The sequence below is a fragment of the Gracilinanus agilis genome, chromosome 2 (genome assembly GCF_016433145.1).
Source record: "Gracilinanus agilis isolate LMUSP501 chromosome 2, AgileGrace, whole genome shotgun sequence".
Lineage (NCBI taxonomy): Eukaryota > Metazoa > Chordata > Mammalia > Didelphimorphia > Didelphidae > Gracilinanus > Gracilinanus agilis.
The window spans coordinates 270,021,360-270,047,092 of record NC_058131.1 but is presented as its reverse complement, the minus strand read 5'-3'; the positions used below and the strand labels follow the sequence as shown (position 1 = coordinate 270,047,092).

At 42.3% G+C, this 25,733-nt stretch overlaps 1 protein-coding gene across 2 annotated transcripts; it reads right to left on the bottom strand.

Annotated features, from left to right (window-relative positions):
- Nucleotides 1-3,538: 3,538 nt before the first annotated feature.
- On the bottom strand, nucleotides 3,539-23,627 carry ENTPD2 (ectonucleoside triphosphate diphosphohydrolase 2). 2 transcript variants are annotated; one of them, XM_044661217.1, is made up of 9 exons: nucleotides 23,511-23,627; nucleotides 21,016-21,133; nucleotides 14,380-14,530; nucleotides 11,843-12,002; nucleotides 11,110-11,337; nucleotides 9,603-9,857; nucleotides 8,935-9,054; nucleotides 5,587-5,721; nucleotides 3,539-4,831 (listed from the first exon to the last, which is right to left on the bottom strand). In XM_044661217.1, exons 1-9 carry the CDS (start codon nucleotides 23,625-23,627, stop codon nucleotides 4,628-4,630), a joined length of 1,488 nt encoding a protein of 495 aa, XP_044517152.1. In that variant the 3' UTR covers nucleotides 3,539-4,627. The 2 variants fall into 2 exon arrangements, with proteins under 2 accessions (XP_044517152.1, XP_044517153.1); XM_044661218.1 differs by having other exon boundaries at nucleotides 5,587-5,649.
- Between the last annotated feature and the right edge of the window lie 2,106 nt (nucleotides 23,628-25,733).

Sequence of the window (25,733 nt, the reverse complement as noted above, 5' to 3'; positions counted from 1 at the left end):
AGGGTAGGCAATGGGGGTCAAGTGACTTGCCCAGGGTCACACAACTAGGAAGGGTCTGAGGCCAGATTTGAACCTAGGACCTCCCATCTCTAGGCCTAGCTCTCAATCCACTCAACTACCCAGCTACCAAGCTGCCCACTCTCCCCACTCCCCCCCATCTGACTTCTGACACTTCCTTGTTGTATAATCCTGGGCAAGTCACTTAACCCCAGTTATCTAGCCCTTACTGCTCTTCTGCCTCAGAAACAATAAGTTAATTCTAAGACAGGAGGTAAAGGTTAAAAAAAAAAAGACGTAATGAATGAACTAAACCTGGATCACAGAATTTAGAGCTGGAAAGAACCATAGAGGTCATCACCCCCTTTTACAAATGAAGAAACTAAGACCCAAAGATATCAAGTGATTTGCCTAAGACCTCACAGATAGTAAGTGGCTGAGCCAGGATTTGAATGCAGGTTCTCTTACTTTAAATCAACCATTCTAGTCTGCTACTGTAAAGTCACGTGTTAAGCTGGCCTGAACCGAGTACATTTATAAGGGCTAAATGGGATGGGATTGGACCAGTGAGTTCATTGATATGTGGAACTGCTAATGAGGCCATTCCCTTTACCAAAGCAGATCTACACCTCTGCAATTTATAGTCTTACAGGGTTGCCCCAGCCTCTGAGAGGTCAAGAGCCTTTAGTCGGTCAGCCATGATCAGAGGTGCTTCTAGGAAGATAAAAAGACTAGTATGTAAAGTTCATTTGGGGTTCCCCTTACAATAAGCTCAAGGTCCTAGACACAATGCCCCCAACTTCATCTCAGAACCTAGCTAATGCTGTTACAAAGCCCTGAGGTACCCAGACCCAAGGCACTATTACAATTCCTGATGTTTTTGTTACATCCCATTCACAGTTCCCTTCTGGTCCTTGTTATAACATCCTAAATGTACCCCCATAAAGTCCCAAGGGTCTCTCTTATTGTAATCTCAAGGTCCTTGATACAACATACTGTGTCCTTTATAATACAGTTTTCCCATTATTATACCCCAGAACCACCCTGTTAGAATTCTGCCAGTGTCTCCCAGTAGGAGATGCTGGTATGACTGTACAGGAGGTATTTCAGGGGAGAGGCCTACTCTTATTCCTCCAACTATGAGGAAAAGAAGGGTGTAACCCCAGTCCTTCACACTGCAGGGCTGGTTGGCTCAGAAACACACTGCGGGGCTGGTCTTGGCCAGCTTTCCCAATTGGAGAATCATGATTATTGGTAGGGGCTCACTTGTAGGAGAACCTGCCCCCTCCTCACTGCACCCACCCCTTCCCATTCCTGAAGGTCAGCCTGGCCAGACCAAAATAGCCTCTGAGCTCATTTCCCAGAAATTGGGGGGAGACAGGACAGGAGCATTTGAGATGAATCATTCCAATTGAAGGGAGGGGAAGAAGGACCCAGGACCTTCTCTGCTCATCTAGCTAGGGCTTATTGCAAAGAACCAGAATGGCTATATCCATCCCAGTTTAAGAAAACTTCCAAGGGGGCATGCTTTACTATAATCTCTTGGTCCAATTACATATACCCCAGCCTTGCAGATACTTTAATTGTAAACAAAACCCAGTCCATCCATGCCTGGGAGTAGCAGAAGTCATTTCCATTCTAAATTTTCATTCCATTCAAAAATTTGGGGAAACAAGGGAGAGTTAGGGTCAAGAGCCATTTAAAAAAATATTTAACCAGAGCTTCTAAATTCTTAAAGCTCTCTCAGTCACCCAACCCTGAGGAAAGTAGTAGTCTATACAAGAATTACACTACCTTTTTCCTGGCCTAGAAAACTGGGGGCTCAGTCCCACAACCTTTGCCAGATGCACAGAAACCACCTCCAAGGGCAAGCCAGGCCGGTGGTGCTCAGGATCTTTAAGTGGCCTAAACAGCACTGCAGAGGATACAGGGAGAGGCTTTTGGCTGGGTGTAATCCTGGCTGGAGGAGGTGGACACAGGGCTGTTTGCCCACTGTGCTGCAGAGTGGGGTGTGTCCATCTCCTTGTGGACTCAAAGGGGGAGAATACAGGGGATAGATAATTCATGTAGTAATACTGAAGATTGGCATAAATCCATGCTTTTCTTTTCCATTCAACCCCTCCTAAACATTAAGTCAGTAGTATCTCCCTGAAGGTAATGCTGTCAAAGAGTGCCCCTGTTTAAAGATAAAGGTGGCTCCCCCTCCCCCCAGCTGGTCTAAAGCTGAGCATCCTATACATCAGATCCAGTCTCTATGGGTGTGCTGACTCCTCTCTCCCCTCCCTTCTGCATATCCACCCTGAGTCACCAGTGACAACAGCTTCTCCTGCCTCCCCCCTTCTCCCTCCACCTCCCAGCACCAGCCAAACATCTGCCTGGGTGGAGATTAGAGTACAGAGATTCAGGCCAATGTGCATTGCGGCTTCCTGCAGACTAACCAGAGACTGGGACTCCATGGCACTTCCTCTCTACCCAGGGAACACTAGAGGACATGGGCTAGAGCAGCAGTAGCAAGAGCAGCATGTTCATGAGAGAAAAAACTGAGACTGGAGGGAATGCTCCTAAGGGAGGTAATAAAATATTGGTACAGGTGGCTGGCAAAGACTACACACACACACACACACACACACACACACACACAAGCATGCACACATCACATGTACCCTGCCCCCACAAATACCCAGCATTTCTGTCTTTTTTTTTTTAACCCTTACCTTTCATCCTAGAATCAATATGGTGTATTGGTTCCTAGGCAGAAGACTAATAAGAGCTAGTGTGCAAATAGAAAATTTCCTTCACCTGAAATCCATTTCCCCAGCATCCTTTTAAGTTACGTGCTCACTTTCCATCAGGAGGTTTGAGAGATAAATTTGGCTGAAACCCAATCTGCGGGCTCTTTTTGGGCTTTACCTTTGGTAAGCAGTGGCAGGTGTGGGTCTCTGGCTCTCTGGCTCTCTGTGCTCTTCTCACTCAGCTGAAGGTATCCCTTTTCTCTCTCATTTTGTTATTGTTAAATCCTATATATTTGAATACTTGGAGTATTTATTCATTTTTACTCTCACACTTGGCAATAGGGGTTAAACCCAGGGTCACCCAGCTAGGAAGTGTCTGGAACCATACTTTAACCCAGGACCTCCTGTCTCTGGGCATGGTTCTTTATCCACTGAGTCACCTAGCTGCCCCCCTTTCTGTAAGTCTTAATGAATTTCTTCTGCCTGGGAGAAATAATGTTGATTCTTAATTAAGGCAGGGGAATGATGGATTTGATCCTCTCTCCCTTTCTACTTTTAGACAACCTCCACTCCTTCAAAACCCAGCTCAAAAAATCCATCTTCTCAAGGTAGATTACTCTAGGAAGGTTTCCATGAAGGATGCTCTGCACACATACCCATCCTTACCCTGATCTCAAGGTGACCCTTCTAGTTGGCATTCTCCTTAGCACTTGGGTTTCTGGGACTGTAGGCTATAGCTCTGCATTGTGCATGTGGGCCAGGGATCAATCGGGGACTTCCCCCAGGGAGAAATGAGACTCAGCACTGGCTAGTTATCCAGGATACATTTTATTACAAACTTTTTTTTTTTAATACAAGTGATGAATGCATCCATGGATCTCCCAGGGCAGGCATAGAGAGATGCAAACAGCAAGTCTCTCTCTCCTCCAATTCCCCCCTCCCCAAGTTGTACGAGCACCACAGTGAGAACCATATGCATGCTGGGCAGCTCTGGGGTTTGAAATTAGGACAGTGATCTCCATGATCTCCCCCAACCCCCTCCACTGAGCCTAATCTCTACTCCCCATCCCCAAGGCTCTCCGTTAATCAAGTCTTACCAGCCTCTCTTCACAGGGCTAATGTCCTCCATGGAGAGATCAGAACCCATCCCTACCCCATAGGATAGGCTTACCTGAATAGCTCAGTCAATATCCTTATCCCTGAATACCAGGAGCCACAGTAAAGGAAGGGTCTGATTCAAGTAAGACCGATATGGAAGAGGGGGACAGAAGGGGTCTGGAGTTTAAGCCGGACTATCGGTCAGAAAACTGGGGCTAAAGCCTGGATCTCTGCCACTCCATGACTTGCAGATCAGATCTGGGGCTTCTAACTAATTACCAAATCTGGGTTCTGGCTATGTCCTCTCCAAAGCCTTCTTGGAAGCCAAGTTGCCCCACGTTTATAGTATTGGCAGGTCATACAAATACCTGCTCACAAATAGATGTGTGGACTAAGGTTTGGGAACAATCTGGTTGCTGGGATCTCCAGCTCTAGAAGCCTTAGGCTAGATTTGGTGAGAATTATTGTCAGCATCTCTGCCAGACTTTGCTTTTCATTCAGTACAACCTCCTCAAGGAAGCAACCAGTAATAGGAAGAGATTTGCCCAAGCTGAGGAAGGGAAAACCAAGTTACAAAAATTATTCCTCTGCTCTAGTCTCTTCCTTCCCCACAATCCATCAAATAGCACCACCCCACCTCCAAATGCCAGGAAGGAGGCAGTGAAATGTCCTTTCTGATAAAGCCTACACTGAGAAAGGAGACAGTCCTGCTGCTTCTAGAAGAGTTGGAGGGGACAGCAGGGCTGGGGGCAATAGAGAGGTCAGGGCTGTCCCTGACCCATCGCAGTCAGGCACCTAACTTAGATGGCAGTCTGTGACTTGAAAGAATGAGCAAAGCAAAAAAGCATGGCCAAAGCAACAAGAATGACCATGATGAAAAGCAGAATTAAGACCACCCAAGAACCATAGTCTGTGCTCTTGTAGAAGTTCCGCTGGTCAGGTGGAATCATGTTGGTCAGGTTCAGCATGTAACCTAGTGCCCAGCCAATAGATGTGTCTCCTGCCTAGGGAGAAAGAATAAGAAGCTACAATCCCTTGGGTCACTTGAATTCCCTGATACACTCTCATTGCCCTCATCCTCTCCCTGAAAAGCGTGAGCAAACATTTCTTCCCAATTCCAGTTACTTTTTCTGCCCACGTCTCTTTTATATACTTTTTTTTTTTTTGGACATATACTTTTTCAGAGGGAGACCAAACCACAAACTTTCTTATTCTAATTCCCCTTGGTCTAAGCAGCCAAAGACTGTAAAGGATCACAGTGGTGTGGGGTTTGGGTACCCATGAGGCAGAGAGCTCCAAGCTAGGCTATGCCGGGCAATGCCCAATTGGTAGCCACACTCTAATTTCCAAGGGGCTACTGTGGAAAAGAAGGAGAAGCTGAAAAAGACTTTTCTTATCTCCCCTACCCTTTCCCCCCCTTCTCCTTTCTAACCTATCTTCCCACTTTCCTTCCAACTTCTTCCCTCTCCCTTCCACCCTCTCTTACCCTCTCCCTTTCTTTTTTCATGTTTTTAAAATCCTTATCTTCCATCATTGAATCAATACTACATATTGGTTCTAAAGCAGAAAAACTAAAAGGGCTGAGCTGAAAAAGACTCACCCAGGATCACACAGGACCCTTCTTTTCCAAACTCTGCTTTCCCCTCCCCTCTCCCTTCCACCCTCTATTGCCCCCTCCCTTCCATCTTCTCCTCCTCTCTCCCTTCCAACCTTTCCTGCTTTTTCCCTCTCTCCCCCCCCCCCCCAATCCAATGCATACCTTCTTCTGGAAAGCAATACTGGGGAAAGTATCTTCATCAAATTTGTAGCCTTGAACAAGGAGCTGGGATACAAAAGTAGCACAGGCACAGTAATCTGCTAGGCGGGCCTGCTCCTTGGGATCTCGCTCCAACAGCTGAAGATGGGGCACAGAACTCTTAGCAGTGCCATTGTCAGAGTCTGGACTTCCCACCCCTATTTATTTTCCCAGGAGTTGTGCTATTTTAGAATCAGAACTTCAGAGCTTACGGGAACCTTGAAGATTTTCTAATCTAACTTCCTCCTATCTCCACCTCCAGTATATTAATGAGGAAACAGAGTCCCAGAGAAAGTACCTCAACTTGTTCCTAACATTTGTTGATTAGGATCATAGTAGGGCACAAAGCCCAGGTATTCTTGGTTCAGTCTTTTTTTCTACTAAACCATAACCACAAGGAATCAGAAATCTGCCCCATAACTAAAGGAGGCCATATAGCCTCCCTCTAGAAAATTCAGCCAGATTTCCTTTGGTAGATCAGTACATGAACATTTGGGTGCTCCTTTCTATGCCTTTAAATGCAGAAAGGGGGCAAGGATGGGGTACTCAGCTGGCAAATTAACATTTTAACCAAAATAGGAAGTTTGGGTCTTCTTAAAGACAAAAAAATATGTCACTTGGGAACTCGAACAGAGAGTGGCTTGAGGTTCTTTCAAATGACCCAATAGGCAAGAATAAACTATCCAATATTAGCTCAGTCTTGTGGGCAGATCCATGGTGAAGAATAATAAAAAAGGCTGAGCCTAGACTTAGGGGAAGACTGAGCTCAAATCTGGCCTCAGATACTTCCTAGCTGCGTGACTCTGGGCAAGTCACTTAGCCCTGTTTGCCTATGTTTTTTGTCTGTAAAATGATCTGGAGGAGAAAATAGCAAACCACTCCAGAATCTTTGCTAAGAAAACTCCAGATGGGGTCACGAAAAGAGTCAGACACAGTGGACAGCAAAAGTTCACTCCTGGTACAATAATAATCAGTTCCAATTTAATTAACCACGAGATGTAATGTAATGTCAAAAAGCCCTTGCCAGTGAGTCAGGAGAGCCAGTTCTTCCTAATTCTGTCTCTCATGTTAACTCACTGTATAGTTTTGAACTAGCAAAGAATTAGAAAATGGCCTTAGAGGTCAATAAGTCCCATCCCTAAGCTGAAATTTGAATCTTTCCAGGTCAATCTCTCTATCTGAATCTCAGTTACCTCATCTATGAAGTAGATCCATGTGTCTTTGCTTCCCTTTGGAGGATCCAGTGGGATGATGCAGGTGAAAGTGTTGGAAAGAATCTTCTTGAAGCTAAAAACCCCAAACCTGGATTACTTATCTACTTCTTCCACTCCTATTCATGTGCTGCTGAGTAGAGCTGGATGAAATCACATTTCCATGCCAGCAAAGATCATTCCAAATTTATAATATCTAATCTCAACTGGGCCCCCACCTCAGCAAGGGAACTCTTTTACTCCTTCCTAACTGATGCTCCAACCCATTCCCCACACAGGCTACTCCAAACTTTCCTTTCTTTCTCCCCAATCCTCCCAAAACATCCACTCCCCTCTCACTCAGCTAAGGACCTTAAGGTTTATTTTTATTGAGAAAATAAACACCATTCAGAACTTTTGCCATTAGCTCTCTCTTCTCTCAAAACCTCTTGACACCAATCCTCATGCCTTTGCTTCCTTCAGTAGCTGATGAAGAGTTAATCCTTATTCTTACTAAATCCAATCCCTCTACAAGTACTTTCAATTCTCTTGCCTACAGTTCTTTCCAGAAGATCATCTCCACAATCATCTTCCACTAATCCTTGATCTCACACTATCTGATTCCATTCTGGCTGCTTATAAAAACATCCAGGCCACAACCTTCCAAAAACAAACAAACCTTTACTAGACTCTACCATAGCCTCAATCTATATCTCTCCTCCCTTTTATAGCCAAACTCCAAGAAGAAGCTATTTGCCCCCTTTTTCACTTCCTCTCCTTTCACTCACTTCTCACCCCTTTGCAATCTAGCTGCTTTCACTTAACTGAAACCACTCTCTGCCCTCACTTAGCTAAAACTACTGTCTCCAAAATTACCAAAAACTTCTTAATTGTTTGACAAATCTCATTATCTCTTCTCCTTCTTATTTGCTCTGAAGTTTCTGGCATTCTTAACCACCCTTCTAGATACTCTCTCTTCTTCTTCTTCTTCTTTTTTTTTTTTTTTTAATTTTAAACCCTTAACTTCTGTGTATTGACTTATAGGTGGAAGATTGGCAAGGGTAGGCAATGGGGATCAAGTGACCTGCCCAGGGTCACACAGCTGGGAAGCATCTGAGGCCGGATCTGAACCTAGGACCTCCTGTCTCTAGGCCCGGCTCTCAATCCACTGAGCTACCCAGCTGCCCCCTTCTCTCTCTTCTTTTGAGTTCCCCTCCTACCAGTCTGGCCCTTCTTCGGTTTTTTTTTGGTTGCTGTACCTTTCATATCACACACCCTAACCATAAGGGGACTCAAAGGCTCTATCCTGGGCCCCCTTCTATTCTCTCTTTACACTTATTTTGTTGCTATTCCATCCTGTCCAATTCTTCATGACCCCATTTTGAGGTTTTCTTCGCAAAATGGTTTGCTCTTTTCTTCTCTGGCTCATTTTGCAGATGAGGACATTGAGGCAAATGGTGAAGTGACTTGCCCAAGGTCACAAACCTAGTAAAAGTATCTGAGGCTGGATTTGAACTCATGAAGAGTTCTACCTACTACATCACTCAGCTGCCCAGTATAAATGCTACAGACTTCTCAAAACATCATTTAAGAATTTATTTAAATATTTTTATGCTTATTTATTATTAATCACCCTAATGATAATGGCCAAAAAGAGCAATAATGTTAGTGATTAATTGTTCATATAATTTATTTTATTTAGTCTCATGAATTTCCAAATGATCATTTTTAATTTTAATTTTAACAAGATAGGTCACTCAGCCATTTTGCATATTGTGTGTCATAGTTTCTGTATGACACTTTCTCAAAGCCAGAACAGTGGTGTTCTTGCTTGGCCACCTCTGTTATCTGATCTATCTTCATTAAACCTTTCCCTGTGTAAATCACATCAGAACTATCAGGTAGACATCAAAACCTTGTCCTTTGGATGATCTTAAGGTTAGGATTACAAATGCAATCCTTTCAGGCTGAGAAACAGCTGATGAAAGTTTCTACCAAGATGGTGGCCCTCCATTCTAGACAAGATGGGGTTGGGAAGTTGGAGTGATTGACAGAAATGGCCCATATGCTCCCAACTCTATAAAATCTTGTACCTATTGTGCAGATATCAAAGGAGCCTTACCTTTTCCCATGACTCATTGCAAAGAGCCTTAGTTGCAGCCCCCAGCTCCACTGGAGAAGTCACAGGCAGCTTCATCATCTTCTGAAGGAAGTCCACAGTGTAGTAGAAGGCAGAGAAGGCCTAAGGCCAGGTACAGGATATAGAAGTAAGGATAAGGATATGGAAATAGTCACCGCTGCTCCACATCCTGGCAAGGGAACGTCTAATTCTCCCCCTTCTGCTTGCCTACTCTCAGCTCTTATATCCACCCCACCCCTAGTGACTAGATCTTGACTCCTGTACGTTCAATGGCCTGTAACTGTTATATCCCCTCCTTATTATCCAAGTGTACTAAGACCCTAAACTTTCAGATTCCCCTATATACCATCCCTGTTCATCTTGAGACAAACACATTTACAGCTGCTTCCATGAGGGTGATTTAAATCCCTCAGCTGAGGGACAATTGGTATCTGGGTTGAACTATGGGCTACTTGCTCTCTCCCAAAGAGGGTCTAATGGCACAGATGGAGAAATCAGTATCTGGGATAAAGTCCAGGACGATAAGCCGCAGGCCTAACCCTTTGGATAAGATGGGATTTAGCTGCAAAAATGAATACTAGACCCCTAATGGCCCTCTGGGAGGAAGACCCTATCCCATGCCCAAAGAGAAATGATGTCCTTGGACCCACAATAAAGTTCCCAGCTACAGGAGGCTGGAAAATGCTGTTGAAGGAACATCTGGAGAAAGAGCAGGATGAGAAGTTGAAAAGATCTGAAACAAGCTGCTGGCAGAGGATAGGATCACCACTCCCAGAAAGGGTTGTCTTGGCATTGTCATCATAGTGCTGAGGTCTCAGGGCTGAAGTACATGGTGATGTGTATACATCCTTCAAGAGGACTTTGGTCTGATAGCCTTTGGGCCAGCAGGGATGTGAGTTATATCTCTGGAATACGGAAGATACAGGGAATTAGGTGTAGAAACTCCTACCAGTATACATCCTGCCCTCCCTTCCCCCCCACTAGCAAGCCACCAATGTTCCCAATCTTGGCCTGGCCCCAGCCGGAACAGCTACCAGATCAATCATCTTCAAACTTCATTTTTTATCATGTTATTTCCCTACTTAAGAATTTCTATTGGGTCTTCACTGACTGTAAGATCAAGCTTAAAATTCTCCACGTGGCATTCAAGGCCCCCAAATTTCTGAAATGCCTGCTCTAATCCTATTATTTTTCTATATCTAGTCTTCATTCAGCTAGCCCTGTATCATTACTGAGCCTTACACATTAGAGCTGTTTCTGTCTTTGCACTTTGTTTAATGCATCCCCCAACTTAAAATCGTCTTCCCCTCTCTACTGCCTATCTATATTCTACCCATTCATCCTTTAAGTATCAGTTCAAATTTTACCTCCTTTGAAAAGTCTTCTCTTACCACTTCTTCCACCATGAATCTTGCCCCTTCTCTTTACTTTTAGAACACTCAGGGTTTGAACTACACCCTCTATAGAGTTCTGGATTATACATTGTCCTATTTTGATGTCTAATTCTTAAATGAGACAAATTCATGAAGAACTGTACAGAATGATGGGCCTGGAGTCAGAAAGACCTGAGTTCAAATCTAGCCTCATATACTAGCTACACGACTCTGGGCAAGTCACTTAACCTCTCTCTGCTTCAGCTTCAGCTTCTTCATCTCTAAAATGGGGATAATAATCACACCTATCTCCCAGAGTTGTGGTGAGGTAATACATGAGGTATAAATGAGATGATATGACTTGGATAGAAGGATGGATCTCATCTCCCTAACCATCCTATGAACTCCAAGGGAACAAACCCTGCACCTTTTCTTATCTCCTGCATAGGACGGGCATACTGGGAACTTAGTAAGGGCTTATGGATTAATTGATTCATTTACACCTTCTACCTGCTCATAGAATCAGGGAAAACTGAGGAAGTTGTTATCTTGAGCTGGTTGGGTAAGGGAAGTAGAAAAGAGAGAGCTAGCAAGCCCACCCAGGCAAGAGACTCACATCAGAGTCTGAAAGTCATATAAGAACAGAGCTCCTGAATAGAGGCTCTTTGCTGGCAAGAGAGACACTGAGTAGCAGTGGAGATTGCAGGTGGGATGAGAGGGAGAGTACTTTAGACAAGTAGGGGTGGTCCCAAGGGGCCCTTCCTTTGGAGTTGGCTAGTCATACCTGAAGCACACCAGCCAGCAACCTCTTAAGGATTTGGTCTCTACCATAGCACAGGAAGCTGTGGGTGTAGACTCTGTAACTCTGGCCATAGAGCTGCAACTTGACCTCATTGGCAGGGTCCTCAATTTGTCTGTCTGTCTCAAAGGTGATCTGTGTAGATGCTCCACCTAGGTCCATGGCCCCCACTGTCCCCTTCCTTGGTCGGATCCACTGCCCTATCCAGCCATACTATAAGAGAAGGGGAAGACAAAGGGAAAGGGAGAGAAGAGAAATCAATAAAGATTTATTAAGTACCCACTATGTGTCAAAGACTTAGCTCTCTCAGGTGCACAACCCTCCTCCCCCAAGGAGTTTTCTGAGACTGGAATCATGAAAGAAGTGCTGGTGTTTTATGGGGAAGAGTTTCTTATCCAAATGAATAAGGAATTCAGTAGCAAAGCCAGGTGCCACCAAAGATCCAGCCCCCTGTCTACCCATGTGGGGCCCTAACGAGAGCAGTCATAGACAAGATTTTTAAGCACTTAGCTGGGTTAGAGTTGTGATTAGGGGCAAGTAAATGGTATATAGATTTAGAGAAATGAGTTGAGTCTCATGGTGTTAGTAACAAAGGGACCGAGAAATAGCTGGTTTGTCCCTGTGTATCCTAGGACAATAGGATGTTGTCTACTTGGTGGCAAGATAAGGTATGAGGAAATAGGAGCCTCAAAAAGGGTGAGCAGTCACCAAAACCCACCTTGATGAAATTCTCCAAGAGATAGTTGGCAGTGATCCAGCCAAAAACTCCCTCATCCTGGCCAGACAGAATCCGAGCCCCTCGGAAGTCAAAGGGGTATTGGGTTAACGTCTCAGTCACTGATGAAAGGACACTGTCTGAAGCAGCTGGACTGGTCAGGCTACAGGAAATATAGAGACCTCTTAATGTCCTTTCCTGTCCTTCCTGACAGCCTCATCAACCCTGCCCATGGAGGTAGGTTAAAAAAGAAAAAAAAAAAAAAAAAAAAAAAAAGAGGGCAGCCATAGAGCATCCAAAATACTATCTTTGTAAAACAATTCTGAGGTACCACCTCACACCTGTCAGATTGGCTAATATGACAGAAAAAAGAAATGACAAAGGTTGGATGAAAAATTGGGACTCTCATACTCTATTGACAGAATTGTGAACTAATCCAATCTCCATTCTGGAGAGCAATTTCAATCTATGCCCAAAGGACTTAAAACTGTGCATACTCTTTGACCCAGAATGCCACTACTAAGTCTGTATCCTAAAGAGATAAAAAATACATGTATAATCCAGATCAAATCACATGCTAGCACCAGAAGAGGGAAGGGAAGGGAGAGAGGGAGATAAATTCAATCATATAACGTAGGAAAACTTGTGTGGAAATTTGTTACATGTAAGAGGTAAAAACAAACAAACAAACAAACAAAAACAAAGTATAAATCCAAAGAGATAAAAAGGAAAAAGATATAGATATAAAATATTTATAACACTCCTTTTTGTAGTGGCAAAGAATTGGAAGTTGAGAGGATATCCATCAACTGGGGAATGGCTGAACAAGTCATGGTATATGATTGTGATGGCATACTATTGTACTATAAGAAATGACGAGCAGGAGGATTTCAGAAAAACCTGGAAAGACTTATATAAATTGATACAAAGTGAAGTGAGCAGAACCAGGACAACATTGTATATGGTAACAGCAATATTGTATGATGATCAACTGTGAAATTCTTAGCTATCCTGAGCAATACAATGATCTAAGACAATTCTGAAGGAGTTTTGATGAAAAATGCTATCCACCTCCAGAGAAAGAACTGATGGAGTCTGAATGCAGATTGAAGCACATTTTTTTTCGTTTTCTTGCTTTTTGTTTGTTTTTTGGTCTATGTTTTCTTTCACAACATGGCTAATATAGAAACAAGCGTTGTATGACTGCACATGTATAACTATATCAAACTGCTTGCCTTTTCAAGGAGTGGGGACAGGAGGGAGGGAGAGAATTTAAAGCAACATTTTTTACTATGAATGCTAAAAAATTTTACATGTAATTGGAAAAAATTAAACATTTAAAAAATTGGATCTGGACTCAAAGGACTAAAATTTGAGACTTAATTCTCTTACTTTCTATCTGCATACTATACTATGTTATATAATAACACTATATATAATACTATATAACATTCTAGGCTTCAAATGCTTTCTCTATAAAATGAGGGGGATGGACAAAAGTAGGGGTTCTTAATCTTTTTTTTGTTTCATGGATCTGCAAAAGCCAATGGACTCCTTCTTAGAATGCTGTAATATCTTTCAATAATTGAAGGAAAAGTTAAATTTCAATTAAAGGTTAGTGAAAATGAAGATGAAATTTGTTTCTCATTGAAGTTCCTGGACCCCTGGAAAAATATTTACATATATTCCATGTAAAGAGCCTTATAGACTAAAGGACTTCTAATGTCCTTTGAATAGTGAAAAGAAAACTGAATTTGCAGCCAGAGAACCTGGATTGAGCAACTAGGTAGGTGGTGCAATGAATAGAGTCCTGGGCCTGGACTCAGGAATTCTCCTGAATTCAAATCCAACCTCAGAGACTTACTAGCTGTGTGACCCTAGGCAAGTCATTTAACCCAACTTGTCTCAGATTCCTCATTTGTAAAATGACTTGAAGAGGGAAGTGGTAAACTATTCTAGTATCTTTGCCAAGAAAATCCCAAATGGAGGGTCAAAGAGTCAGATATGACTGAAAAATGACTGTACAACAACAGACCTGAGTTCAAACCTAAGACTGTCACTTACCACCTGTATGATTCTGGGCAAGTTATATAATTTCTTTGGGTCTCAATTTCCTCTTTTATAAAATGAGAGGGTTAAACTGGATGCTTTCTACAGCTCTAAATCTACAATTCTTTGATTTTATGAATATATTTGGTCTCCAAGTAACAAGAATTTAGTCCTGGAAAAATCAGTTCCAACATTTTATTTCACCAAAAGCCCAGGAGAGTGTACTACAGCAAATAAAAGTGAGCCCAGGAGAGTGTTCTGCAACAAATAAAGATGTACTTCAGGTGGACTAGGAAGTCCTATGATCACTGAAGAGAAATTCTGGACTGGATTTTGCCATCTCTTACCTAGAACAGATCAACAAAAAGCTAGACTTGCCTACATGAAGTTGGCTGAGGAAGGGAAAAAGGCATACAGCTCTATGTCAATTCTAATGCCAAGGCACTCCCAGGGAAGAAATGTGGGCAGAGCAGCAGACGAGAGAAACTTACTTCAGTAGTCTCATGCCTGCAGTGGCACCCAGGTAGAGGGGAGTGACAGAGTGTCTCTCCTTGGGCACATCTTCAATGGCTTGGTTGAGACAGTCCACCAAGCTTCGGCCTGCCCCAGGGGGATCCTCTGCATAACTGGAGATACCACCACCTAAGAAGCCAGACAGATGGGGAAAAAGAAGAGAGGAAGATAACCAATGTTTATCAATGCCCTAAAGAAGATGTATTGAAACCCATTTCTCTTATCTTTTCCCAATAAACACCAAGGATTCTAATTACCATACTATTTGTATAGGGGAAAATGGCATAGTCAGCAGGTCAAGAGCCCTGGGTTCCAGCTTTAGCTCATCATAAACTCATTATGTGACCTTCATGAGGGCACTTTCCATCTCTGGGTCCAAGTTATATCATTTGCAAAAGAAACAAAAATTAGCAAGATGACTCCAAGGGACTCATGATGAAAATGCTTTCCATCCTCAAAGAAGGAACTGAAGGGGTCTTAGGTCAAAGCATGCCATTTTTCAGCTTATTTATTTCATCAGTTTTTTTCCTGTATGTGTGATATGTATCTTCATTCATAACATGATAAAATACATAATACCTGATAATATAGTATAACCTATATCAAGTTACTTGTCCTCTCAGGGAGGGAGGAGGAAAGAGAAGGAGGAAGAGAATTTGGATCATAAATTGTCAGTAAACAATAGTTAAAAATGGTTTCTATATGTAATTGGGAAAAATATTGCTAGGAAAAAATAAAGCACATTTGCATAGATAGGAAAATTATAGTGAATCATAATAAAATTTTATAATAAAAAAGAAAGGGATTGGGCTAGATGGTTCCTAAGGTATCTTTGACTTACAACAATTTATAGTTATATATATTACCCAAATACTAAAAATCTCACCATAAAAAAGGAGATGAAATCTAGATCAAGTACTTTTCACAGCTAAGGCTAGGAAGAAAATTCTTTCTCCCTTTTTTTTTTATTCAAAGATATTTTATTTTCCCTTTTACATGTAATAACAATTTCCAATATATATTTTCCAAAATTGTAAGATGTCCCCTTTCCTCCCTTCCCCCTTCCCTCTTGAAGATGGTAAGCAATTTGATCTGGATTATACATTTATTATCATGCAAAACACACTTCCATATTGGCCACTGTTGTAAGAGAATATTTACATAACACTAAAACCCCAAAATAGAGCCATAAATTAATTTATGTGAAAAACAGTATGCTTCGATCTATATCCAACTCCAATAATTCTTTCTCTGGTGGTGGATGGCATTCTTTGTTATAAGGCCTTCAAGATTGTCCTGGATCATTGCTGAGAGTAGCTACATCTTTCACAGTTGATCACTGTAGAATATTGCTGATACTGTGTACAGTGTTCTCCCAATTGTGCTTATTTCACTCTGCATCAGTTCATGTAGGTCTTCCGAACTTTTTCTGAAATCATCCTGCTTATCATTTTCTATAGCATGATAGTATTCCATCACCATCCTATACTATAGTTTGTTCAGCCATTCCCCAATTGAAGTACAACCCCTCAATTTCCAGTTCTTTGCCACCACAAAAAAAAGCTTCTGTACATTTTTTTTTTTGCACGAGTAGGTCCTTTCCACTTTTTTATGATCTCTTTGGGATACGGATCTAGTAGTGGTATTATAGGATCAAAAAATGTACAGTTTTATAGCTCTCTAGACATAGTTACAAATTGTTCCAGGAGGAAAATTCTTAACCAAAGGATAGAAGTGATTCTAAAGATAAAATAGATAACTTTAATTACATGAAATTAAAAAATTTTTGCACTAATAAAATAAGCACAATTATGACAAGAAGGAAGGCTGTCTATTGGAAAAATAACTTTTCTATTAAATATATCACTGGTAAGTGTCATATCTAAGAACTTAAATGTAGGGATGGGGATTGAATCTATAATTTCATTAGCATCACCCTTCTGAACCCAGATAAATATTTAAGTTAACTACCCTGGTTTTCCCCACAAGAAGAGTAAACTTTCAGGAGAGGAAATTCCCTCTACTAATGCAGGTCGGCACTTTCTCTACAATTTAGTGTTAGAAAATTGCCTAGAGCATTGAGAGGTTAAGTAATTTACCCAGGGTCATTCAGCCAGGATAGGTTAAAGGTGAGAACTGAGTTCAGGACCTGTCTTCCTAACTCAAAGAGGCCAGCTTTCTAGTCACTGAGCCAAGTTGTCATATATACACATATATGCACATAAACATGACATTTATTTATTCAATAAATATTTATGAAATATGTTTTATGTGCTAAGCACTGGGGATACAAAAAGTCCAAAAGACATTCTGTGTCCTCAAGGAACCTACGGTCTATTAGTTGAGGCAACATGCAAACAAATATATACAAAGCAAGCTGTATATAGGAATAGAAAATAATCCAAAGAGGGAATCAAGAGAAGTTAGGAAAGATTCCCCATAAAGGGTTGTACTTTAGTTGGAACTTAAAGGAAGCCAGGAAGACCAGTAGCTGGACTGGAAGAGGGAAAGCATTCCAAACATGAGAGACAGCCAGAGGAAATGCCTAGAACAGAGAGATGGAGGGTCAGGTTTGTGAAGCAGCCAAGAAGGCAGAATCATTTAATGGAAGAGTTCATGTCAGGGAGCAAGATATAGGAATACTGGACAGATAAGAAGGGATTAAGTTACAAAAGGCATTGAATGCCAAACAGAGCATTTTGTGTTTTCTTCTGAAAGCAATAGGAAACCACTGAAGTTTACTGAGTAGGGGAGAGGATGGTGACATGACTGGATTTATATTTTAGGAAAATCACTTCAGTGGCTGAATAGAAAATGGATTGAAATGAGGAGAAATTTGAGATAAGCAGACCCATTAACAGATTATTACAATGATCCAGGCATGAGGTGTTGAGGGTCTGCACCAGAGTTGTGGCAATGTCAGAAGAGATATATTGGATAGATGTTGCAAAACTGAAATTGAGAGGCCTTAGCAACGAATTTTCTATCTATGCCTGACTATATACACATATATCAACATCCATTCTTCAATGGATAAATGAACAAAGGATATCAATAGTTCTCAGAATTGCGAACTATTGACAACCATGTGAAGGACTGCCCCAAATCACTGAAACAAGAGAACTGCAAAGCAAATCTCACACTAAATAAGTTGGCAAAGATGGCAAAATATAGGAATAATCAAGAATGGAAGATACATTAATACACTGTTAGTAGAGCTATGGATTGGTATAACCAGAGTGAGAAACAATCTGAAATTATGTTTAAGAAGTGATTAAAATGATCTTTGTTCATTAAAATGCCCATGCTGTTTGATCCAGAGATCTCACTGCTAGGTCTATACCTCAGAGAGGACAATGATAAAAATAAAGGTCCAGAGATATACTGGTAAATGTTTAACAACCTTCTCTCTGGGAGAAAAAAAAAAGTGTGACCACAACACACTTTTATGTTTAATCTTCTTTATTAACACTTTGTTAAGTCTAGATAATCAGCAAAGCCATAAAACAAACCTTTATTTGACGTTTGCAGATATCTAAGGTGTAAATACTCACACCAAAAATCTAATAACTGCTTCCTGACTATACAAGTTGGTTCCAGCACACCCCAGGAAAGGTCCTAAATACATCAAAATGTTTTGTTGTTCAGTAGTGTCCTACTCTTCAAGACGTCATTTGGAGTTTTCTTGGCAACAATACTAAAATGGTTCACCATTTTCTTTTCTAGCTCCATTTACAGAGAAGGAACTGACACAGACAGGATTAAGTGACTTGTTAAGTCACACAGCTAATAAGTGTCTGAGGCCAGATTTGAACTCAGTATCCTTGAGTTCCCTGAATCCCTGATTCCAGGCCCAGTCCTCTATCCTCTGTACCACTTACCTACCCCTACATCAAAATATAGCAACAATTAAAGCATCATCTTTTGAAGTATCAAAGAAAAGGGTACATACAATGTGGATACACATCAATTGGGGAATGGCTAAACAAATTACTTAAATACAATAGGATATTGCAGACGCAGGAAAAGTTATATGAACTGATACAAAATTAAGTAAGGAGAACCAGGAAAAACAATATGTACACTAACAACACTACTACTAACTACACTATGTAAATGGCAATATGATAATGTAAATGGAAAGAGCAGTCACAATAAAATTTAAATTGAATACTATGAAATTATACTGATCAAGCGTGGCCTTAAAGAAAAGGCATGAGAATGTACCTGCCTCAGTATTTTTGCTGAGTGTGGAATGCTGCATATAATAACAAACTCATTCCATATGTTGGTTAATAGTTGTGCTACACTTCTTTTCCTCCTCTTTTTCTAGTCTATAAGGAAGGGCAAAGGGGGAATATATTGGGAAAAGTCAATAAAATTTATTTTTTAAAAACTTATAGTCCAATTATTTTATGAAAATGCACCCTAATCTCTATACCTTCTCTTCTGCCTCCAAATATGTTCTATACAGGAAAAAAAGACAAACAATCAAACTGTAAAGTGGTTCTGGGGTGAAGGAGAAGAGGAAAGAAAATATATGTTTTGGAGGAGTTTTTGAAGTCATTCTGGAAACTGAGTTATAAATGGCTCAAATCCTTAGCTCAGAGCTTGGTAGCCACATATCAATCTAGCAAAGCACCCTCCTAGAATTTCTTGGGGAAAAGATTATCAAATACTTATAAACTCTTACCCTAGAAAAGGTAGAGCCTTCTCTGTGCCCAATGGGCACAGTACAGTTAAGGATTAGCACAGAGGGTCATAGTCTTGGGGGAAGAAGGACTTTCCAGATGAAACTGGCATAGCAAAGAAGATGATTCCACGTATGATTCATGTATGTTCTCCTCTTTCATCTATTTGCTCCTATCCCTGGGAAAGGAATGTCCAGCCAAGCTAAAAAGAAAGGGGGCATTTTTTCTTTCTTTTTAAAAATCTTTGTTATAAGCGGTGACTCTCTGGGAGGGGCAGAGGAAAATGTAGGTGATGTAAAAACAAAAGCTATCAATATAAATGTATTTTTTTTTTTTACAAGAAAAGTAAAGGAGCCACTCCTGCCCTCGAACATAAAGAAATTGAATGCCACTTCCCAGCTGGGTATAAACACAGGTGTACAGACAAAGAGAGATTCCTGGTTACAGGGGGTAGATTAGGGACAGCATTAGCTCAGATCTAACCACTCCTCCATCCCCCCAACCCATAAAAGCCTTTCTTACCTTACCCTTCCCAGGAAGAAATTCCCTAAACAGGGTCTGGGTGTGTCACCTATACACACAATGCCATAGCTTAAGCAGCCTTATCCACCTGGCTTAGATCAGAAGATCTTGTACCATAAAGGGACCTTGGAGATCACCCAAAATCCCCAATTTTACAGATAAGGAGACTGAGGCCTCCCCAAAAAATGAAGTGGCTAGTCCAAGATCACACATCAGGTGAGTGGCAGAGACAAAAGAAGTCTTCCAAAGCCATGGGACAAAGGAGGGTGATATCTGAAAGAAACCATATCCTCAGGTCTGAGGACCAGCTCCAACTTCCCCAGTCTCTATGTCCATCTGTGCTAACATGAGAATGGAAGAAAAGGAGAAAGGAGATAAAGTGCCTGGCACATAGAGTTCAATAAATGTCTTTTTATTAATTCATTCATTACCCTCCTCCCCTAGGAAGATCATTTTCAGGACATTTTCCCATATTCTTATTCTCCTGTTTTCCAAATAGTCCTATGCACCTCAGGCCTTAGTGCTCGGACCTTGGGACCCCTTCAGTGACAGGAGGACCTCAAATATAATGGGAAAAGACCTAAACAAGGAATCAGGAGACCTGGATTTTGATGTTAGGATTCACAAATGGAAGTCAGCTTTCTGCGTTTTCCAGTCCGTAATCTTAAGGATGAAGGAACTGAGGCATGGAGGAGTGACAATATCTTGCCAAAATCATTATCTTGATGATGATTGACTGAACTGCTATGTAACTCTGGGCACCATTGATCTCCTCAGATCCTAGGTTTATCTATCTGTATAATGAGAAGGATTAGACCAGATTGCCAAATTCCTTTCCAGTTTCAAGAATCCATGACCTTGTGGTTCCCATGACTGGTGGTTCTCAAAGTGTGTTCCATGGATTTTGATATGTATATTGCAAAATTTTGGATACCATGATATTGTAGATAAAAGAAAATTCAAAACAATTTCGTTTAATATAACTTATTTACTCAACATATGGAATGTGGTAAGTATGATATATAAAATAAACAAAATTTGCCTATGCACAAACCTCTAAACATGTCAGACCCTGAACTCACAAATAAAAAGAAAACCAGCTGCATTTATGAAGTAAAGCTGCATGTGTGAGTCTGCCAATTCTTCTAATTTAAACAGTCAGTGCGCCACCATCCCTCATAGCAAAGAATACTGTGTTGTGAGCCAAAAAAAAAGTTGAAAAATCACTGCTCTGGACAGAAATCTCAAGGAGGGAGGGGGCTGAGTGTTTGACTCAGGTTTCCAACTCCTATCTATCCATAGTTGTTTCTCTCTAGGGATCTCTATTCCTCTGTACCAAAGCATCCCCCACCTCATTGCAAAATAAAAAGTACAGAACCCCCTGCCTATCCCCCACCTCACCGTGTACATTACACATGCTATGCTGGCTCACGATGCCTGTGTCATTCTCCTTGTCAGCTGGCCACTTGTAGATAAACATAGATGTGTGCGAAGATCCAGCATCCAGGACAATGCCATACTTGGAGAGAGGAGAGAATATGGGTAGAGAATTAGCTCCAGGAGGTTGCTAGAAAATTCCCAGCTCACAAAATTCTCAAGCCCTAGAGCCTACTAAACCCCAAAATGGCCCTGGAAGAGTGAATATCTTCCCACCACCACTAACACACACACACACATACACACACACACACACACACACACACGAGGCACATATATACACATACATAACCACACACAGCCACACTCCAGAAGGGGACAGTTGGAAAACCGAGCAGTGTCATGGCAAGGAGTAGGGCCAGCAAGACTCAGGTGGAGGTGGCCCAGGGTTTCAGGTTCTGGCTTGCTCTGGCAGGAAGCCTTGCTAGCTTATGAGTAGCAAATTCTCCTAGGACAGAGGATGAGAACAGCTAAGTTAACATCAGCATGAGTCCAACTTCTATAGGCAACTGAGATGGGCAAGGGCTGTGGTGTCCTTAAGATTGAGGGCTCTGGAACCAGATGTTCTTGACAATCACCTGGGAGTGTAATGAGCTGAAGAGGAAAGCAGAGAGGTGTTCCAATGCAAAGGGTGCTCAAGGGAACATATAGTAAAGAATAATAGCTGGGGTGGTAGTGGGAAGAGGACAGTGCCTGAGTACTGTCTCCTCAAAGCCACTACTTTCCTTCCTTCTTCCCCTCTGCCCCAAACTTCCTTAATGTCAATATATTTTGAAGTTGAGAAATTTGAGGCCATCAGATGAAGTAGGGCTATAGTTTGCTGCTCTTTCAGGGGGATCTAGGGAAAGAATACAACATTCCATCACTGTCTGAGAGCATCTTTGATTTCCACCCTGCTAGCTGAAAGGAAAAGGGCTATAAATGATTAGGGTAACCTCTTTGAAGCCATGGGTAACATGGAAAAGAACAGGCTTGCTCAATTGTATTGCTGGTAATCCATAAAGAATTAATCAAATGGATTCAATTATTAAACTGTGAATACAGCCTTAGGTGTCATCTCCCATGGATGAGTACTCCTACTGTACAGATGTACAAAAGGAGGCATCTTGTGCCAGATAGGCTATTTATCCCCAGGATCCCTCCCCTATCAGTGTTGTGCTCTAGTGAGAACCCCACCCAGAGGGACGTAAAAGAAGGTCTGCCAGAAAGCCAAAGGAAGAAGGATGAATGAATACATGGATCACCCACAGACCACTTGCTCTGGGAAGACCTCTTCTTTACTTCCCTTCTATATTTTTAAGCCCCAGCCTTCTCTGTCTCCCTCCCAGGAAAAATCAAGAAATCCAGATCCTGGTCCAGCCAACTCCCAACTATTCAGGAGCTCATAAGCCAGTTTGTGAACCATCCAAACATCACATACAACATCCTGGAAGTCTTCCCACTATACAGCCCAACATCAGGGTCACCTGGAAAAGAATGAGTAAAGGAGGGCAGGAGGAATCCAACAAAGGGTTAAAAGTTAAGTATGAAGAGACTGCTGCTGAATCTGCTCTCCCTTCAACCCTGCCCTGCATAACTTCCCACCAGCTAGTTTGGGGAAGAACTCACTTCTTTCCATCTTTTGAGTCCATCTAAAAAAATTTGGGTGCAATGATTTTAGGAATAAAGCTTCCTGTGCACCCCAAATTGATGCAGGTCATGTTAGCATTAGCTAAACTTTGGTCATCCTCAGAGCTGGTCATTTTGCTTCATAAGAAAGCAAAAGTACCTGTCCATCCAAGATACTTAGGAGGTCTGGGTACCTTTGCCAAACTGGTTTTGGGACCAGAAACTAGAGTCATAATATGCCTCATGACCTGGCCTACAAATCCACTATCAGAGACCTGAGTTGGTCTTGGCTATGGCAGAGAGAGGGGCAAGGCCTCCCACTGTGTATACATGTATGTGTAGGACTCCATCATCTTTGTTCATATATGTGTGTGGGGGGATCCCAAAGAAACTCCCAGAAGAAAACTTGGCAGCCAATTTGCTGTTTCAATCATTTCTGCTCCTCCCGGAAGCAAAGACAGAAACAGGGAGGAGGGGAGCCCCAGGCAGTCCTGCCCAGCCCTGTCTTGTGTGTGGGAAGAACCTTGGTACCCAGCCTAAATGATTCTTTCGAGGGTCCGGGGTTGGGGAGGAGAACTTCCACAACCCGACCAAAAGCCCTGCAATATGGAACAGATTTGTATATCAGGCCAGGACTCTTAGAGACCCCAGTCCCACTTCCGACCTGGTGGGCTAGGTGGGGGACCCCATTCCTCCACTCTGCCCCTAACGCCCCAAACTCCGCTCTGCTGGCTCATGCCAGTGGTTGACTCACTGTCCAGAACCCTGATTAAATGTGGGCTGCTCCTCCCCAGAGGCAACTTCAGGACAGCGACCCGAGAAGGCAAAAGACCAGGACCGGGGACAGATACCTTAAAGGCAGGAGGCTCCCGGACGTCCCTGGTGGGGATGCAGAGCAGCAGAAGCCCCGTGAGGCCAGCCAGGCAAAGCAGCAGCGGCAGCAGGACCGCTAGGACCTTCCTGGCCATGATCTCCTCCGCCTGCCCTCCCGCGGGTCGCGAGTGAGGGTTTGGCAAGGAGTGTTAGCTGCGCCTGGGTAGGGGAGCACGGTTTTGCTGCTGCTGTCCAGGCATGGGAGGGGGCGGGGCTAGTGCTCAGGGGGTGGGGCGAGCTCAATCCATTGGACAAATTGCTGCCTACTGTCCCCACCCTCTCCCTGCCCCTCAACTCCTCCCTCCTCCCCTCAACCACTAGGGCACGCAGGTGAAAAAGAACCTGCGTGGCTGAGTCACTCCTGAGCGTCCGGGCGGGGCTGGGGTTCTCCATCCCTCTTTCAGACCCCTCAACACTAACATCCTCCTAATCTTCCTCTTTTCTGTCATCCTTCCCCATCTTGTTTCCCTATCCATTACATTCTTTATCTCTATCTCCTTCCTCTCTTAGGTCTGTTCATCTATTCTTCTTCCTCTTTTTTTTTTTTTTTTTTTTTTTTAACCCTTACCTTCTGTCTTAAAATCAATACTGTGTATGGGTTCCAAGGCAGAAGAGCGGTAAGGGCTAGGCAATGGGGCTTAAGTGACTTGCCCAGGGTCACACAGCTAGCAAGTTTCTGAGGTCATATTTGAACCCAGGACCTCCCATCTCTAAGCCTGGGTCTCAATACATCGAGCCACCTAACTGCCTCAGTTAAGTAACTTTTCAAAGAGGATAACAGTCCATGTGTGTAAGAGGTAGGACTTCCTGATTTTGAGGCCAGCTATCTCTCATATCCCTTTCCTATTCATTAGCCCTTGGGGACAGCTAGATGGCTCAATCAAGAGAGTACTGGACCTAGAGTCAAGAAGACCTGAGTTCAAATGTGGCCTCAAACATTTATTAGCTTATTGGCTACTGTCCTAGGCAAGTCACTTTACCTCTGTTTGCTTTAATCCAGTGGGGAAGGAAATGGTAAACCACTACAATATCTTTGCATGAAAATCCCCAGGACAGGATATGACTGAATAACAATAATTCATTAACCCTAATTTCCTGGCCCACACCACCAACTGCCCAGCAATTGGTCCTCTTATCTTTAATCCTACCACCAAAACCATTTCATAAATTTCCCTTTCATGATCCCCCTTTCTCCCCCACCCAGGTTATTGCCCCAGAAAGAGGTCCTTCAGTCCTTAGTTTGAGTACAGGTGTATGGGGTATTCAGGAAGGATTAGCATTTCTGGTGTGAGAGCCTCATGACCCCTTTCAGGGATGGTCATCCATCTTTGGTGTCCTCCCCTAACCTAACTCTTACCAGTGGCTCCAAGAAGCATTTTCAGCAGACATGACTTAGTAAAACCATCTCAGCAGATAGGCTAAACCTGGTTAAGAGTAACCAACAACAAACTTCCCCTGGTAGGTTGGGCAGATGAAAAGTTTGTTGCAACAGTCATGAAGACAGAAGCAGGCACTGTGGAATCTTTAGAGCTTAGTGAGCTATCCAAGATCATCCCAGGCCATTTCTAATCATCCTGACTTTTGTCTTGCCACTGGACTTGGATGACTCTGGAAGAAAACTTTGTGCAATTCTGCCTTACTTAAATCCAATTCACTTCCTCCAAAAACCTGGAGAGACTAACATGAAGTGATGCAAAGTGAAGTGAGCAGAACCAGGAGAACTTTGTACACAGTAATAGCAATAAAATATTCTGATTAACTGTGAAAGACAACTATTATATTATCAGCAATGCAAAGATCCAGGACAACTCAAAGAAACTCATGATGAAAAAGATTAACCACTGGTATAGAAGGAACTCAGAGGGTCTGAATGCAGACTGAAGCATGCCATATTCACTTTATTTCCTCCATGACATTTTCCCTAGAGTAAGTGAAATGTTTTTTTTTTTTTCACAACATGATGAATATGGAAAAAATATTTTATGTGATAACACTGGTACAACCTATATCATATTATCTGCCATCTTGGGGAGGGAGAACAAGGGGAAGAGAGAGAGATAATAAGGATCATGAAATGTTAGAGAACAATTACTAAAAATCATATCAACATGTAATTTTGGAAAAAATAAATTTTTAAAAAACCAATTCAGGGGGCAGCTGGGTAGCTCAGTGGAGTGAGAGTCAGGCCTAGAGACAGGAGG

What these genes read in the sequence shown, in the direction of transcription:
- ENTPD2 (XM_044661217.1), bottom strand. Translation starts at nt 23,627, where the DNA reads ATGGCCAGGAAGGTCCTAGCGGTCCTGCTGCCGCTGCTGCTTTGCCTG. An exon ending in GCAATGAGTCATGGGAAAAG is followed by an intron (nt 5,722 to 8,934) that starts GTAAGGCTCCTT and finishes CCCCATCTTCAG; the next exon opens with CTGTTGGAGCGAGATCCCAA. An exon ending in GTATTGCTTTCCAGAAGAAG is followed by an intron (nt 4,832 to 5,586) that starts GTATGCATTGGA and finishes CTTTCTCCCTAG; the next exon opens with GCAGGAGACACATCTATTGG.